Consider the following 17,315-nt stretch of genomic DNA (forward strand, 5'->3'; position numbering starts at 1 on the left):
TGAAAGGTGAGATCCAAAATACTGGCCGTGTACATATCAGATAGGAGAAATTTGGCCCACATAGTTGGCATCCCTGATTTAAAGCCTACTGGAGAAAATAACCCAAGAAACAGAACGCGTTCCCTATAAATAGCTGCTCTCTAGGCAGTAGTCGAGCTGTGGTTTATGAACAAAATCTGTCCAAACTATCTCGCGGTGCCCGAATATTCATTGCCTGGTTTTGCTGAGTTGCGTGTCTCATTTGGCCAACGCCTCCTGCTGCAGACACTTGTCCTGTTTTCTTTCCTAGCCCTCTGAACTCCATGGTAGCGTTTGGACAGATTTTATGCAGAGCTTATTGAAGGATTTTTGCAGTGATTTAGTGCACGGGCTAGTTGAGCCAAGTGAAACAGGAACTATATTCCTCAAGCATGAAAAGGCAGAAAGGGAATTTTCTTACTGAAATATAATTTTTCCACATTACTTAATAGTCTAGAAAGTTAATACGTTTTTATTGGAAAAAAAAATACGGTTCCTACTGAGCCAAACAACAATATAATAACGTTTTAGAAACCTCTTAGAAACTGGCAGGTGTCACAGCCACCTTGCCTTCAGTGAAAAAGGCAATTGAGACCCCTTCTGAAACAAGGGATTTGCATCAGTAGGGGCTACTACACAAAAACCAGGCACATGGCAAGGCCTGAATAGATGGTGAATCATGTGGCCCAAGGGATTTTTCTGGATTTTGGGGGCGGGGGTGTGTGTGTAAAATATCAGGCCGCGAGGACCAGATGGTAGAGCTCTGCATGTGCAAGAGAAACAGCAAGAAGCACTACAGAAATGGATACTGAGAAGCAGCTGAAAGTCAAGGAAACTGGGAGCTTTGATTTTGGAAAGAGATTTCCTGTGTGGCGTGAGGGCCGAAAAAGGCTTGGGGTTGTGAGCAAAAACACAATTGAAAAAAACAATTTTGTACAGCTGTTCTGTAAATAAATGGAATTGCCTTGAGTACGTACTTGGCTTTGTCATGGCAGGCTCTTCTTACACTGACAGTCACCAGGAACTCCTTTGTGCATGCAAGGTACAGTTCACCTCTCCTACGCTATAGAGTTGCCCCTTCCCTATCTGCCCTGTCAGTTCACATAGCAAATTCTTTCGGGCAGAGATTATTCTTCACATTTTGTGCATTACAGACAATTGCGGCACTTGTATAGCATCTGAAATTTACTGGAAATTCACTGCACATACGTGCTAAATCCCAGTCTTTAGGGCCTGTGTTTCCCATTGAGATTATAAACTCTCCAGGGCGTTTTCTCTTGCTCTGTATGCACACGGTGTAGTTCAGTGGGAGTTCATCACTGACAACACAATTATTATCACTGGTAATGTTCAAAAATGAATATATAAGTCAATCTCATTATGCATATTTTAAACTAAGTTTACGAGTATTTTCTTTTACACAAATGGGACTATTTCTTAACGTTAAGTTTAAATCTTTGAAAAGCTGGGGTCTGTATTATCAAGAAGAAAATTCTTAAGTGTATTTCAAAAATCTACAGACACTCTAGAAAGCACAGGTCCCCATTCTTGTCTACTTCACGTTACAATATAATCTAATAACATGAGTATACAGCAGATGGCGTTTGCTGTTACTGCTCTCTGCAGTTGTGGATACAAGGAAGTCCCAGCAGTCTGACACCTTGCTGGCTAGCTAAAATCGTTGTATTTTCCATTAAAAAATATTATTGTAAGGCATACACATCAGCCTAAGGGCATATGCTACAGAGCCTAAGTGACTGGAAACCTAGAACTCCAGCAGTGCTCAGGGTTCCCCAGACAGAAGAATGTTGCTAACAGCGTGTTTTGTCAAACCTGTTATCATATTTACTATCTAAAACAGTATTCTGTGAGCAGAAAAATTTACCTTTATGCTTCTCTTCCTCCACTTGACTTTCTGTAGTCACAAAATCCATGGGCCTTTCGTATTATTAAATCTCAGTTGCGTTGTCTTTTTCAAGCACCTTGCAAGGGACGGAGAGGGACAGGGCACGAGCACTGTTTCCTTAGGAGGTGAGGCTAATGGCTCACCTGAAGTTCCTACGTGGTAACAATCAAACTGTCTGGGAGGTTGGAGCACTTTTCCCTGGGTGGTATTTTGCGAATTTTCATCACCCTGTATTCTAAAAGTTTATAGCTTCAGTATTAAACCTAAGCTGTGAGTCGTTTTTGGGTGTCCTGATAACTAACCCAAATTACCCATCAATACCACCTCAGCTGTTAAAACTTCTTTTAAAAATCATACACTTCCAGCAGTTTTCCTAGGCAGTGTGCTAACCTTTCTCTCTATTATTTTCCCTGGCAATTGTGAAGCAACAAATAGGTACCCGGAATGGAACGCAGATATTTACCATACCCCATTACGTTCGTGATTTTGATGTGCTCGCTGTAGATCTTTACGCGCATACTGATTCTCAAGCTGCAGATGTGCAAGCTTTTGATGAAACAGAACTTGTGCCAAAATCAATATACAGGCCAAAACAAAAGTAGGAGAAGGACACTTGCAATTAATAGTGATTAGATTTGAATTTCGCTAATAGAGGGTTGAATCTTCTTCCATTTAAATCAGTGGCAGAATTCCATATTAGATTTTACTTTTTCAGTCAGCAAAATGCACTTAGCTTTTGCATAGGACTTTTTCTGCCTGACGCACTGCATACCCGTTAATTAAAAATAAGTAACTGAGACACTGAAATGCTGTATTTTGTCAGTACTAAGATACCCCACCACAAATGGAACATCCATCACTTAAAAAGAGTCTTTGGAGAGTTTACAGTTGATTTTGTAGTCTTCTCATTTTAAATTGTTCATTCCCAAATCTAAAACTGTACGAATCTAAAGTGTCTTTAACTATAAAATGTACAGAATGAGAAATGTAGAAATTATTTTGTTTTGTGAGGCTTGGAAAAAAAATAAACAAACAAAAACCTAACAATGTAACAGGGATGCACAAAATACTTTCATCCCCCCACAACTCTTATGGCAATTAGTGAATTGAAAAACCTCTGAAGAAGGAAGACTAGTAAGTCTACCTGTTAATCATACCCTACTATGCCATTCGTTTTGAGACAGGTTCAAAGAAATTATTTCAGGGTAAACCAAATCACTCCTGGGCCATTCATTGCCTGTGCACTGGCAATACTGGAATGCCCTCAGCCACTGCAACCTACAGGAGCTGACAGATTTTACTATTTTGCAGATAAGATATCAAAGATAACCTGTGTATTCCACATGCTTTTGTCAAAATTTCCTCAGTAAAAAAGTTAGCTTTAAACAGGTGTGAATTTGGCTACCTTTTTATTATTATTTGGAATTCCGTGACCCTTTATTGGTTATTTATGTGTCCCTCCTCCTTCCTGTCACTGAAATATCCTTTTCTTTCTTTCTGTTTGCCCTCTGCACAAAGCAGGGCCTTTCTTTGGAAGAGGTTATTCCAAGACATGAGGAGCGCAATCACGTTTTGCATTCAGTCTGGAAGGCCATCTAGTGACACAATTGTGCAGAAGAAAATGTGAAACACTGAATTACGATTTTTCTTTGTAGAATTAAAATAAAAATTTTGCTATACTTAGGCATACCCTTGGGGATTTGTTAGTACTCCCACAAGTGGCATTTCAAAAAATTCTAGAGCCAATTTGGATTTCTTAAGAAACGATGGGGTTTATTTGAGATGGAGCATGCTGTTTATCATTTTCCAGGAAAGAAACAACACAATTTTTGTGGCAGATTTGCATCTGAGCAGTTCAAGCGCTGTGACAAACGCAGTCACCCCCTGAAACGTGGACTGGGGCCAAATTCACCTGGCGGTTCCGACTCCCTACCTTTGCACCTGTAACTCCACGGTGTGAAGTAACACTACAAGTAGGCGTTTGCAGGCCTGACATCTCTGTAATTAAAACGTGAAATTGTTTGATTTTTATCACAGCTTGCCTTGAATGAATGGCACCAGGCGAACGCACAATGAGCAGAGCTGTTGGTTCCTACCTGAGCAATAAATCATAGAATCATTAAGGTTGGAAAAGACCTCCAAGGTAATGCAGCAGAAAGCAAGTATTTAGCCACAACCTCTGCCAAGGCCACAAGAAGACGCATTTTGGGGGTACCTCAGGGGCATCTTGCCCTCTCCGCCACTGCCTTTCCCTCATCCATTGTCATTCAGGTGTGTGGTGGCCGAAATCGAGGCTGAACTGGGTGATTGTCCCTCAGCTGCTGGCGACTTGAAGCAAACCAACGCGGCATCTGAGGTGCCAGGGGGTCCCTACAGAAACGAAGGAAAATGTGGAAATGTGAAAATGTCTGAGAGGAGACAGAGAACACGAGCCCGACCTGATTTAGCCGGAGGCTCCGTGGGATGGGGCGCGGTGGCCCCCAGTTGTACACCAGCAAGGCCTCGGTGCCTCACCTGGAGGACGTCGTTGTGAGGAGAGAGGCGGGCGGGAGTGCTGAGGGGGCTCCGGGTGCTGAGGGGGCTGAAGAGGCTCGGGGTGCTGAGAGGGCTCGGGGTGCTGAGGGGGCTCCGGGAATCAAGGGGGCTCCAGGGGCTGAGGGGGCTGCGGGGGCTGAGGGGGCTCGGGGTGCCGAGGGGGCTCCAGGGGCTGAGGGGGCTGCGGGTGCTGAGGGCGCTGAGGGTCTCCGGGGGCCGCGGCCGCCTGACGGCGGGTCCCCGCGCCCCTGAGGAGCCGCGGCCTCTCCTCACGGGACTCGGCCGCGGCAGCGCGGCCCCAGGCGGGGCCCGGAGCCACCTGCGGCGCCGGCGCCCGGGGCGCGGCCAATCCCCGTCGGGGCGCGGGCGGTGCCTGGCGGCCCCGGGGCGCCCGGAGAGCGGCGGCAGCGGCGGGCGGCCCGGCGGGGCTGGGGCCCGGCTCGGCTCCGCTCCATGGAAGCGGCCAACGGGACCCTGCCCGACGGCGCGGCGAGCAGCAAGGGGGGCGGCGCGGCCGCTCCGTCGGGCAAGAAGGAGGTGAAGGTGGTGATCGTGGGGGACGGCGGCTGCGGGAAGACCTCGCTGCTGATGGTGTACGCCAAGGGCGCCTTCCCCGAGGTGAGCCTCGGGGCTTCCTCGGCTCCTTTCCCGTCCTTCCTGCCCTTCCCGGGGCACCCCGAGGAGCCCCGCAGGACGAGGGGCTGGGGGCCGGCGGCAGGGCTGAAATGCTGCGGGTCCCGGGTGGGTTTGGAAGGGGTGAAGGAGCCCCGGGGGGCTTGGAGAGGCCCCGGGGAGCTTGAAGGGCCCCGGGGAGCTTGGAGAGGCAGAGCGGGGAGCCCACCGCCAGGCCCCATGGCCCCTGGCGCCGTGTGTTGCTGTTCCCTAAGCGGAATTATTTTTCCTCTTTGCAGCAATATGCACCGTCTGTGTTTGAGAAGTACACCACCAGTGTTACGATTGGCAAAAAGGAAGTCGTCCTGAATCTGTATGACACGGCAGGTAATGGCTTTTATTCCACGCACTCTCAGTTTTCTAGATGCTGAAGCGCGAGGGGCAGCTGATCCGGGGCCCTGGGACGGGGCTGCCTTGGGACAATACCTGAGAAATGCGTAAAGGTGCAGCCGTGACAGAACGGTCACTTTTCTGGTGGCAGTTCTACCCGGGGACTCGTTCCGTATCTTAACAACCCAGTTTAGTAGGAAAATCACATCAAATAGCGAACATATCTGAAGGTATTAGAACATAGTTCCCGAATGCAATGCATAATGCAGTCAACCCAGAAAATATTTTAATCTCCTGCCATGTGTGAGCAAATAGTAAGGGAGAAAAAAAGCTGGTTTGTGTTTAAAAAAGGCTAGAGTGTTAAAAGTTACTTGAAAATGCTGATAGTTCGTTTGTGTTCCTATCAGGAACTCGTGAACTGATTTGTGTTCAACTTCATTCAAAGTTCCTAGGCTCGATTGTCCAGCTGCATTCCTAAATGAGCCCTAAAATTGACACACACTCCATTTCAGCTCAGTAAATCGCATTCAAGTCTGCAGAATTGTTCCAAATTAACACCAACACAAGTAAGAACTGAATGCCATTCATAGTCATTTTTAATAGTAATGAAACGCACTTACCTTCTTGCATACCATATATGGTATCTGAATAGATAATTTTAAAGGTTTTTAATATAGAAGTGATTTATTTTTTTTTTTACTCATCTTTACTGCAGTATATTAAGATCCTGAGCACTCAGTTTGCCAATTTGTCTTCTGGTGTCAGTGTCTTTAGTCCAGTGATTTGGATAATTTAACTTCTACTGAGTGGCAAAGCTTTTCTGTTTAAATCAAGTCTTGAAGAGAAAAGGGCTGAAATCTAGTGTGAACTTGCCATGGTGAGCTTGTTGAGTTTTTATGTTTGTTCACTGTCAGTGTAGAATTTTAACCCCTCACACCATTCATGATATTGGGCCCTCTCACTTAAAATCACTATGGTACAGATTCCAGCACCTGCCTTTGGAGTCTCTTCCAGGCTTGCAGAAAGGCGGGCTGCATTCAGGACGGGCAGGAGGAAGGGCAGGCTCCGTATTGCGGCACTGAGCCCCCGAGGCATGTCACATCATGAGTGACAACCACAAGCCTGACATCAGTGCCCAGCTCCTTGCGTCGTGCAGCAAGCTCAGCTCTGTGCAAGGTCCACAGCCACCAGCAGCCCGGAGAATGCTCGCTGAACCTGGTGCTGAGGGCTTATCTCACCGTTTCTTTGTTCAGGCATAGACTTAGCAGACAGTGCGCACCTTTCCAGGTCTAGTTCACAGCTACCAATGCTGTCCTGGACCAGAGCACCGCCCTGTCAAAGAACAGAGTGGGAATATTTTCTTTCACAAGATGCTTGAGGAAGTGGAGATGCCTTTGCTGCCTAGTTGGCAGGGTTTTTTGCCAAGAAGGAGCAACTGATTTCCATCCCTTATCCGCAGACCTTGAGACCCGACATATCTCAACTCCCTAAATACAGTGACATGGCTGCCAGGCTACGAGTCACTAGAGGCTGCTGGCATGGAGCCCTCCCTTCCTGTTACATTTCTTTCGCTTTGCATGAGACACATCAAGATTATCAGACGTAAAGAAAGGGGGGACGTTGCCTTCTTGATTAAGGCATTTGCTTGGAAGGGGGAAAGACCTGAGTTTTGGTTATACTTCAAAGCTGCTTACATAGTTTTATGTTACAGGGCTGTGTCATACACTGTAATTCAAGTAGCTTTTCATCCTCTTTCTGAAGGTGGAAGTTCTGCTAGAGGAAGAACTCTCTTAAGCACACATTTTAATCCCATCCTGTTTTTAATAAAACAAAACTGATCCTGAGTTCCTCAAGGGTTAGACTAGAACGAAGGGCTGCGTCCTTTTCTCTCAGTTCAAGGGAGGATGTCCAGTTCAGCACAAAAGAGAGCTCCTGGCCCTCTGCCACTTGGATGCGGAGTGGGAGATGCAGTTTGGCATCAGTGTTTCGCTGCGTTGACTTGCCTCTGTCGTGTCAGGCAGCAGCAGCTCGTTAGGTTGTTGTCTCAGCTGGGTGATGTTGCTCTGGGGCAGCAGAGGTCTACAGCAGCAGTCAGAGCTTCAGGAGGAGTCCAAACACACAGCTTATTACTGGAAGTACAGCGGATTAACAGTACAGCGTTATCGGCCACATTTAATGAATCGTCTTCTGACTTACTGAATTCGTTGTTTGTGCTCTTCTATAAAATCTGAGCTTTACACCCGTGTTTTGCTTCGTAGTCTGAAAGGTCCCCAAATCATTCAGATTATTGTAAAATCATTTAAATGGGATCAAAAGGATGTGAATCTATTTTTGAAGCGAAGGGCTTCAGCTAAGTGTCATGCAGGAGTGCAGGGGAGGAGAAGGCAAATCTGTTCTAAAAAATGTAACTGGATCTTTATCATACACCCACTGCAGAAAGGACTTCAATATTTTTAGGATCCAACTAAGAGCAACACTAAATAGAGCTGCATGTACGTCAGAGTCATGGGAAGGTGAAGGACAGGTTCAGCTCCGGGGGCTGCTTCAAGTTAGAAGGATTCTTTGTATTGTTCAGTCCCGCTCAGTTTGAGACTTGGAGCTTGTCCTACTTACTGAAGGAGAAGGACACACACACAAAGCGCCTAAGAATCAAACATTTCAAGCTACAGAAGGTATTTTTTGCTTGGCACGAATTTTGGTAACAACTGGAATTAATGAGTTAGTCTACAGAGTGCCAGAATAGCAATTTTTGGAGACTTTTGTATCGCACTGCTCTACCTTCCTCACCAGAGACGCCTCTTGCTGTTGCAGGAAGTCGGTGGTATACATATGCAATGTGTAAAAGCTTTGTAATATCACTTGTCTTGTCTGCAAACAGGCTTTGCAGCTGCATATTCAATTAAAAATTTCCATTTCTTGCCGGGCTCAACAAAGGAATCGAGAGAGAAATTAGCTTTGTGATTGTCTGCATGCTAAGGGAGTAGCCCGGCAGTGTTGATGCCTGAGCTGCGATTCAGACGCAGGTTTCCATTTCTGATGCTGCTCAATGCAAGAGTTTCTCAGAAGAAAGAAAGAAGCGACGTTGGGCTGGGGAAGGCTGGGGAGGAAGTAATGCCTCATCATTGTGGGTGCTCGCTCTGACTGGCAGGAAGCATGCTTGAAGCTTCAACGGGGTTTTTCAGGTCTACAGTGACAGATGCACTACAGCACGGGGCCTTCAGAGAGACGTTAAGAGCCAGTACACGCAAGAGTAGTTTTTCAAAACTTGGAAAGGGATGGAGTGCTTGAAAGTGAAATGTGTTCTCCCCATCCCACCTCAAGGGTCCTCTTCTACTGGAGTTGTGCCTGCCAAGCAGTCTGCTTCTCAAACTTTTCAAAACCAAGTAGCGAAGTAGCATAGCTGCCGAGCTAATAACCGTGGCATTCTCGCGGACTGTGCACAGAGAATTTGGTGCATTTCTGTGCATCGGTGAGGGCTCCCCTCCGCGTGGTTACATGCTGGTTTTAAATAATGAGAGTAGGGTTTTAGAAGACAACACACTGACATGTAGGAAGTGGTTGGCTGGTTGGGGTGACGGGATACGACGTTCTTCCTTCCACGCTGGCTATCGGTGGCAGTAGCCGGTGCTCCTGCAAGTCGAGCAGCACTTACTGGTAGACTCTTAGCCTGCTGCTGGTACATTTTGAATCTGTTTTTACCATCTCCTGTCAATGGCAATATGTTAGTGAGTTTGTCCCTAAGACACATTTCCACAGCTCAAAGAGGCCTTTGGGTTGTTGTCTCGGGCCTTTCCCTGCCCTGACAGGGTGGCAGGGCTGGGTGCATTTTTTCATTGCCACTTCATGATGTGGTATTTTGCGTGTTACGAAACACAGCTCTGCACAATACCGGTCAGTCCTGCTGGGTCTGCCCCCAGAGGCCTCGTACAAGACACTGGAGAATGGGACCTGTAGCACCCAGTACTTCAGCGTCCCCTTATGTCCACCTTCATCCTCACACAACCATGAGGGAGCCGCCAGAAATACCACGTTACAGTGTACAAGAAAGAGAAAAAGCCACTAATGAATTAGGTGTAGAAGGAAGACATTCTGCATTGGACATTTCTCTACAACGTCCACTGCAGAAGAAAGCTGACCAAAGCCAGGTACCCTGGGCTGAGCGATCCCTGACAGCCTGATAAACGAAGAGGGACACACGCAGAGGGGAGGCTGTGCCTCGCTGGGAGGACCTCCCTGCCTTCCCAGTGACTTTGAGTGCCAGAAAAGGTGCAGATGTCCTCACACAACTCACCTCTCCCAGCACTGCGAGGGGCTGCTGAGCTCCTGGCCGGGCTGAGCAACGAGCAGGCTGGCACCTCCTCAGGGGTGATTCGGTAAAGGAAGAGCAATGCGAATGTGCATGGGAGCCTGAGACCTGTGGTTTCACTTCCTCTGCTCTCCCTCACCCATCGCTTGAGGTTCCACCCCACCTCGGGGCCCAGTGGCAGTGACTTTGGTTACGCAGCACATCACAGAGGCATGCTGGAATGTGATCTTCATAAAGAATTAGCAAATTGCAGATTGGTTGCTTTAAAAGCTGTCTCTTATGCTACAGTGAATTGAAGAAGGCAGAGGAGAACCACAGATGTGCTCGGACACAGGCATCTGTTTGACCGATTCTTTCACAGCGTGCTTTTTGTTACGTAGAGGGAAAAAATGAGTGCTTGCGGAACCGCCCTCAGGGGCTTTGCAAATACAGTCAGTAACTGCCTAGGTTCAGCCTCTGCCTTCATTTAAAAACCTCTGCTAGAGAAGACCTAAATCTGTGCCAAATAAACTCTGACCACAGCCTGAGCAACTTGACAGAGAAAAAGTCTCCCGGGCCCTTTCTTGCATTTCAGCAGCAGCACTTAAGGACAGGCTACGAAAGGAAATGTTTTCAGTGAGGTCTTGGTGAGAGGGATGTCGATGCTCAGACACAGCTTGAGCTGGGTCCTGTTACATCCACAGCACCTGAAGAACTCCATCTGAGCTCTGAAAGAATAGCCTCCCCTCCTTCCAGGTGAGAGCTGCAATTATCCAACCATAACACAAGTTAAGCAACATACTGTCTAACCGCCCCACCGCCGGGGGAACATTTTACCTGGTTCTGTGCTCTGTGTTTGAAATTCCAAATGTGCATTTTACAGCACCGTATTTTCTTAGACATGTATTTTCTGTTTGCTTACGAAACCACGCAGTTGTTTTTTGAAGAGGAAGGTACAGGTCACAGGGTGGTCCATTTCTATAGTTTTTGACTTAAAATACAGCGTGTTTGTATCTCATCTTTGAAGATATCTCTTCTCTGATCCTATCCAAGAGAAGGAGGTTTTAGCAGTTACGCGCTGACTCCAGGCAAGCCAATACGATTTGTTCCAAGGGGACCGTCCTGTCTGCCTCACAGATTGCCAGCACTAACTTGAAGCACCTCTGGATTTTACAAGATACCCTTGCAGAGGCTCAGAGGCATGAATGCGAGCAGGGAAAATCATACAGGGCACGTAACACTAGAGGAAGTTAGGAGAAAAAGCGTTTGGCACCTGATACGTTTAATGTAGTTAGAGGATTACCTCACCAACAGAACGGCAAATTGGTTGCAAACAAGAGGGTGGATTTAGGAGAATAAGAAGGGCTAAGCAGTAAAGTCTTTGCTCTGCATGTTTATACAACGTGCATAATTTTGTGGGTTGTCTATTATTTCTGGATTAAACCTGGAGGGATCATTCCTTCTTTACTCAGCACCTCACCCACAGAGCACACAGAGAATAGTCCAAACCTAAGACTCCTGTTTTACAAACATCTCAAGCACTCTGAGTCATGGTTTACCCAGTGCATTGTAATCACCTTGCGATAACCTGTATCTCGATCCATCATTTAAATTAATGCAGAGGGTGACAAAGTGGTGTAGCTGGTGGGCTGCTGGTGTCTGCAATCCCTCAATCCCAGAGATGAGCATGTTGGCCGGAGGGATGAGGATGTGACTGGGACCGAGCTGGGTGCCAGGACAGGAACGGTTGGTATAAAGTTGGAGCACGCTGAAGTTTTCAGCATCCCTTTATTTGAAACATCAGTGCAAAGCTTTGAGGTAGATTGCTTTCCTGTAGGGCAGCATCTGGGCTGTGTACAGTTCACAGTCCATACTGGGTGGTGATCATGAAGAGGACTGACATTCCCACCTCTCATTTTGGTTCCTGATGGAAATGTGCCTGAGTCTAGGGGCAGCCTTGAGGTGGTAAATAGATCTTCTACAGACTGCTTCAGTAGCTTTTTCTTCCTTATTAAGTCTCTGAAAAACATCTCAAGTGAAAGAGATTTTTTTTTCTTGAGCTGTCACCTACATCTGGTAATTACCGCTTTCTTGAACGTGGTCTCTCAAAAGCAAGACACCTTCAGACCCCAACACAGCGATTACAGCTAAGTCACATGTACAGCATTAGTGACTGCAAGCAAAGGGGAAGAGCACGGGTGTGAAGCAAATTAGCTTCCTCTTGTCAGACACATGCTGCAGGATCACTAATCAGAAGCACAAAAAATCCTGTTTTTCCAGAATTCAGCAGCATCCCTAAGACCTGCAGCGATGCCCTGCTTCAAAGAACAGTTAAGCCTGCTGTGTGTTAGTGCATGTTTTTTAAAATCATTCGTGTTCTGCTATAGTGAGCAAGGGTGCTAAAGGAACAGCGTGCTAATCACTGCTTCCTCTCAGCTCACTGGGCTAAGAAACACAAGTTTGCTGCTAAGATTTTCATTTCTAACAAATACAGTGTTTCTTCTCATCATGGAATTGCGTGTGCAAATGTCTTTGGGAAAATGGAGCCACTGCCAAATTGCAAATATTTTAATAACTGTCTAATTTCTCGTGCTGATTTTGTTTGAGAGCTGCAGTTGGCGATTAGAACCGCTTCTAAATACTTAGTAGTTGGACAAAGCAACATTTGTATTAAAACTTCCTGAGGACATGTTTTATATTCTAAAGAATCAGTTTGGTCAGTGAAGAGGAATATCCTGCGTTTAAGGGAAGGAATTTTACAAGTATGGAAAACTTTCAGCCTGTGCCATTACAGTACCCTTGATCTCAAGTATTTATCTTTACGCATTCCCATCACACTGCTTGTTAAGGGCAGAGGTTTCTTTTATCCATGACGTTCTCTGTGTTTCAGGGCAGGAGGACTATGATCGGCTACGACCACTTTCTTACCAGAACACGAACGTAGTGTTAATTTGTTACGATGTCATGAACCCCACCAGCTATGATAATGTAGCAGTTAAGGTAAGAGCCTTTCATAATTGCTTGAACCTTTTAAAAGAATTACATATGCCTGATGCATGACAAGATGTCAGACTAAAAAAGCTGCTGCTTTTAGTAGTCCTGTACCCAGGGTGCATAGATGCACAGATCATTCGTCATGCACTGAGCAGGTCACAGACCTTAAACCCAAAACTCACCTCCCCATGGCACACAAGTGCTCAGAACTGGGCTCAAGTCCGCTGGACACTAAAAAGATCACAAACCAGCTGTGAAACCTACTTCATCTGTAGCGATGTCTCACAACCACTGCACATAAGCATTTCAGATTCAAGTCTACGTCCATCATGTGCACATTTAACTAGAGGGGAAAGAAATGTAAGCAACTACTCGTCTGTAGTAGGATTTCTGTAGTGCTCCTAAGCAGAAGTTAGCGTTCCTGCATATAGCATCAGCAAAGCAAGGCTCGGTCCTAGTTCTGCTCTTATGTGTGACTTCAGGGAAGCACTTCGGAGTTTAAACAGATGTTAAGCACTTTGGCATAGGGGTAGACACCATCTATGTTTTTATGGAGCGTGTGACTTTGGTCAGGACTTTTAAATGATTCTGTAATGTAAATAGTGCGTGTCAGGCCTCTTACACTAGATTAACAACTTCCGAAACACTGAAATTGTAGTGTATATCCAGTGCTAACTCTGTTCCTTGGCTTGTTTTAAATTTTAGAAGAAAAAAAAAAAAAAAGATGTAAAGGTTTTGTTTTTCTACCATCAGTGGTATCCTGAAGTGAATCACTTCTGCCGAGGTGTCCCGCTCGTGCTGATCGGCTGTAAGACAGACCTTCGGAAAGACAAGGAGCAGTTGCGTAAGCTCAGGGCTTCTAAGCAGGAACCCATTACCTACAACCAGGTAAATATAAGTGCATTTAAAGTGCTGTCATCTTTGCAAGAGATAAAGAGATAGTCCAAAATTAGGCAGTCAGAATGGCCAGATAAATAAATTATTGACTGTCAGTATTAACAGCAGTTTCTGTAAGTCCTTTTTGAGTGGCCAAATCACCACCCATTTTTAGTGCCAAAATAGAGATATTTGAAGACTGTTTTTGCATATCTCAGGGTGTCTGAAAGGACACCAATAGCTAGGCCTTCTAGGCTCGCTACATCTCACTGGTTTCCCCTCACAGCTGGGTTATTACTGTTAGAAATTTGTAGGCCTCAACAACTTTTTTGGACTTCTTTCATAATTTTTATTACAGTACATTGCTCCTATCACTTGTACTTTGATTGGTGTTGTGAGAAAAAAAATATGTTAGGACATAAATTACAGGATTAAAAATATTGACCATTCTGGAAAAAATTTGTTTGCAAACCCTACTTAAAAAGAAATACTTCCAAGGACAATGCAAAACCCATCTGTGAGGCATCTCTAACAAAAGCTTTTCTTTGAGGTCTCTAATCTAAAAATATATATATATCGTCAAGTGTTTTCAGTTTAAGCACTGAGACCTACAACTAATGTTACAAGGTGGGCATTGCTGCCCTACGTACAGGAGGAACAGTTAGTGGTGGAACAGTTTGTCCCACGTCACACGATCTTTCTGCTCTGATCTTCCGCTTTTTTTTTCTTTCAAACTACAAAGCCATCCTTCTCCTCTGTCAGAGCACGAACAGCAGCTTTCAGACTATTTGAAACACAAGTCCAAGGAACAAGGTTAAGTGCACTAAGACCCTGAATTAATCACTTTTTCTAAACAGCGTGAAAAGAAGCTGCTGCTGCATCACCACTAAATCATGCTAGGACCTTCAGCTTGTCTTCCATGCACACAAGATTAGATGTTTGCCCTGTCACATTGTGAACAGCTGCAAATCCTCCCTCACTTGCATTAATAACTCCCTTCATCACTCCTCACGTGTGAGGTTCAGGACAAGCAACGGACACCTCTGGGGAGCCAGCTGAGGCATCATTCCTGCCCCAGCAGCTCACCAGATGAATGCTCACAAAAGAGGTGGAGCGCCAGCCTGAAGGAGGGAAGGTGAAGTGAAGCTAGCACCTGTGGTAGGCAGCAGCATGCGTGCAGTTAAATTCCAGGGCCCACCAGATGCACAAAACCTTGTCGCCTGCATGAGCCCTCCCACTTGATTTTCCTCCCCTTAAATATATACACTACCTCAGTCTCTTACAGCTGAGAGCATCTCGAGTCATGCGACGTGATGCTTCTGATGCCAGGCACAGAGGAGCTGAACAGTATCTGCCAGCACCGCAGCTTGCAAACAACTGGAAGGAAACAAACTTCATTTAAATATGCTGAAGAAAAATCCCCCTATACAAGTCTGAATGCTCAAGTGACCCCACTCCCAGGGCTTATAATGAATAAACGCAGACTTTGTGAGCTGTGGGTTGCAGACTTGGAATTCACGCTCCAAAGCTCACAAGTACTCAAAACTGGGGGCTGACTGCAATGACAAAAAAAAAAAAAAAAGGATCACAAGCAAAGTAAGAAATCACTGTGTTTTGTCTGGAGTGATTTCACACAGCCATGATTGCATGCAAATGCTTTAGATTCTACTCTGCTTCCAGTGCATGTGTTTGGGTGATGAGGGCTCACACACTGATTTGTGTGTACTAGGATTCCTGATGGGCCCTCTGAAGTGGCAGTCAGGATTCCAATATGTGCACCCGCAAAACAAATCAGGACATTTATCCAGACTGTGCTCTCACGTGCTCCATTCATTGCTGAAGCTTGCAAACTAAAGATGACATCACTTAATAGTTAAGGTCAGGCCTGAAAAAAGTTTCCCCTTGTAAGATGTCTAGCTTATCCTCCCTTGAGTATCTATCTCAGCATTTCTTTAAATGATAACATTGAGACCATGTCGACAATATTAGCAGGCCAGGTTCTAGATCAATTTGGAGAAAAGAAAGAAAAAAAAACAACAGAAAGCAAGTGCCTCAGTTTGTTTCCAAAGCCACTTAGGCCCTTGCACTGCGCTCAGAAGAGGCAGCTTCTTTCTTCCTGACCTTCTGTTATGAAGATGTACAAAATAATTTTTTCTCTCCCATCTCACTTTTCTCTCACACATTAGATTTACATCTTTTCTTACCTGCTCTTTCCAGGGTGAAGCAGCTTGCCAGCAGATAAATGCAGAAGTTTATCTGGAGTGCTCAGCAAAATGTCGTGAGAACATAGAAAAAGTTTTTAAAGAAGCAACAACCATTGCTTTAAGTGCCATGAAAAAAGCCAAGCGCCAAAAGAAACAGAGGGCGTGCTCAGTGTTATGATCTGGACTGCAAGAGAGCATTGACCACACAAGAGCCACGTGGTTCAGATTTTGGCAAGTGTGACTCTTCTTTTTCCCCATTTGTATTCTTGCAACTATTTTTATTTTAAAAATTTTAAACTTTTAAATATTTTTGTACTTTTCTTACACCGCTCTCATAAAGTTTTGAAGGCTCTTTATTAAGGCTAACTGATGCTGCATGTCTTTGTCTGCCTTTTGCTCCCAACTGCAAACCACCACCAGTGAGGTCTTGGATTCACTATTTAAATTGCAACGAACAGTGACTGCTACTACGACTTTTGTTTTTTTCCTCTGCAAAATCGTGCCATATTGTAGCTACAATTTAAAGTCTTTTTCAAGGAGAAAAAGCACATCTTTCAGAAGTTTTGATAGAGCAGCCCATCCGGCACCTTGGAAGAGACAGGAATTAAGTTTGGTACTAACATTCTCAAATTAATTTACTTGGTGGCAGTGCTGTGAGTTAGCCTCAGGCTGTCACCACAGGGCACAGCCGAAGCATCCACGCCCCGTGAGCCAACTTTGCAGAGCTGCTCCTTCAGATGGCTCCTTGCAAGGCCCAGTACTGTAACAGAAAGTGGTATTTATCTTTGGATATGCATTGGTTGCTCCAATCCAAACGCAGAGCACCACAGAAAATAATTTACAGCATGCAAAGATAAAAGTACTCCAGTCAGCTACTATGTGTAAAATAAAAGCAGTTTTACAATAAACTTATATAGCTTATTTAATACGACACGCAAATGTTGGTGTGTGCTAGGGAGAGGGGAAATACTTGGCTTTGTAACTCCTGTTCAGTAACTGTTGAAATCTCTCTTCAACTGTAAATTACGTTTTCCCTTTTGTTACGAAGATGTCAGTTGTCTGTTTGAGGATGATGGATGCTCCCACTGAAAAACCGAGCACATGTGCCTCACATTTCCTAGTTCTTTTGCACGGTCTCTTGCAGCAAGATCTCAGATTTCAGGGTCAGTCACTTGTCTGTAGCCACTGTAAACCAAAGCTGTGAGGGTGAAGGAGGTTTCTGCAGTACAGGTGTTACAAGTTTTCTTTCTGAGGCAAACTACTGCCCATCCTAAGGGAAAGACAGACTTTGATTTTCTGATTCTATGACTTGCCTAACAGTAACAATACACAGGCTTTTGCCAGGAAGCTTGGGCATCGTATGCCAGGGGTCTACTGTTAGACAAACGCTTCCATGAGGAGCCTGATAACCGCACATCATTCAGATTTCATGCAGTTTTATCCTCTGCTGCTTACATAACCAGCTGGTGGAAAACTCTTTTGGAATGATCCATCA

The 17,315-nt window shown here is 45.4% G+C and overlaps 1 protein-coding gene across 2 annotated transcripts; it reads left to right on the plus strand.

The window, feature by feature from the left end:
• The first annotated feature begins 4,827 nt into the window (after positions 1–4,827).
• Positions 4,828–16,728, plus strand: RHOF (ras homolog family member F, filopodia associated). Of its 2 annotated transcripts, none has more exons than XM_080559491.1 (5): positions 4,828–5,077; positions 5,371–5,458; positions 12,637–12,746; positions 13,494–13,628; positions 14,892–15,220. In XM_080559491.1, the coding sequence occupies exons 1-5, from the start codon at positions 4,913–4,915 to the stop codon at positions 14,928–14,930; spliced, it is 537 nt and encodes a 178-aa protein (XP_080415617.1). In that variant the 5' UTR covers positions 4,828–4,912; the 3' UTR covers positions 14,931–15,220. The 2 variants fall into 2 exon arrangements, with proteins under 2 accessions (XP_080415617.1, XP_080415616.1); XM_080559490.1 differs by lacking the exon at positions 14,892–15,220 and adding an exon at positions 15,834–16,728 and having other exon boundaries at positions 4,830–5,077.
• The last annotated feature ends 587 nt before the right edge of the window (positions 16,729–17,315 follow it).

The sequence above is a fragment of the Anser brachyrhynchus genome, assembly GCF_964034855.1.
Source record: "Anser brachyrhynchus genome assembly, chromosome: 17".
Lineage (NCBI taxonomy): Eukaryota > Metazoa > Chordata > Aves > Anseriformes > Anatidae > Anser > Anser brachyrhynchus.

Excerpts from the sequence above, each read along its gene's own strand:
- RHOF (XM_080559490.1), top strand. The coding sequence starts at position 4,913 with ATGGAAGCGGCCAACGGGACCCTGCCCGACGGCGCGGCGAGCAGCAAG. Across the intron at positions 5,078-5,370 it reads CCAAGGGCGCCTTCCCCGAG|CAATATGCACCGTCTGTGTT; the intron begins GTGAGCCTCGGG and ends TCCTCTTTGCAG. Across the intron at positions 13,629-15,833 it reads AACCCATTACCTACAACCAG|GGTGAAGCAGCTTGCCAGCA; the intron begins GTAAATATAAGT and ends TGCTCTTTCCAG.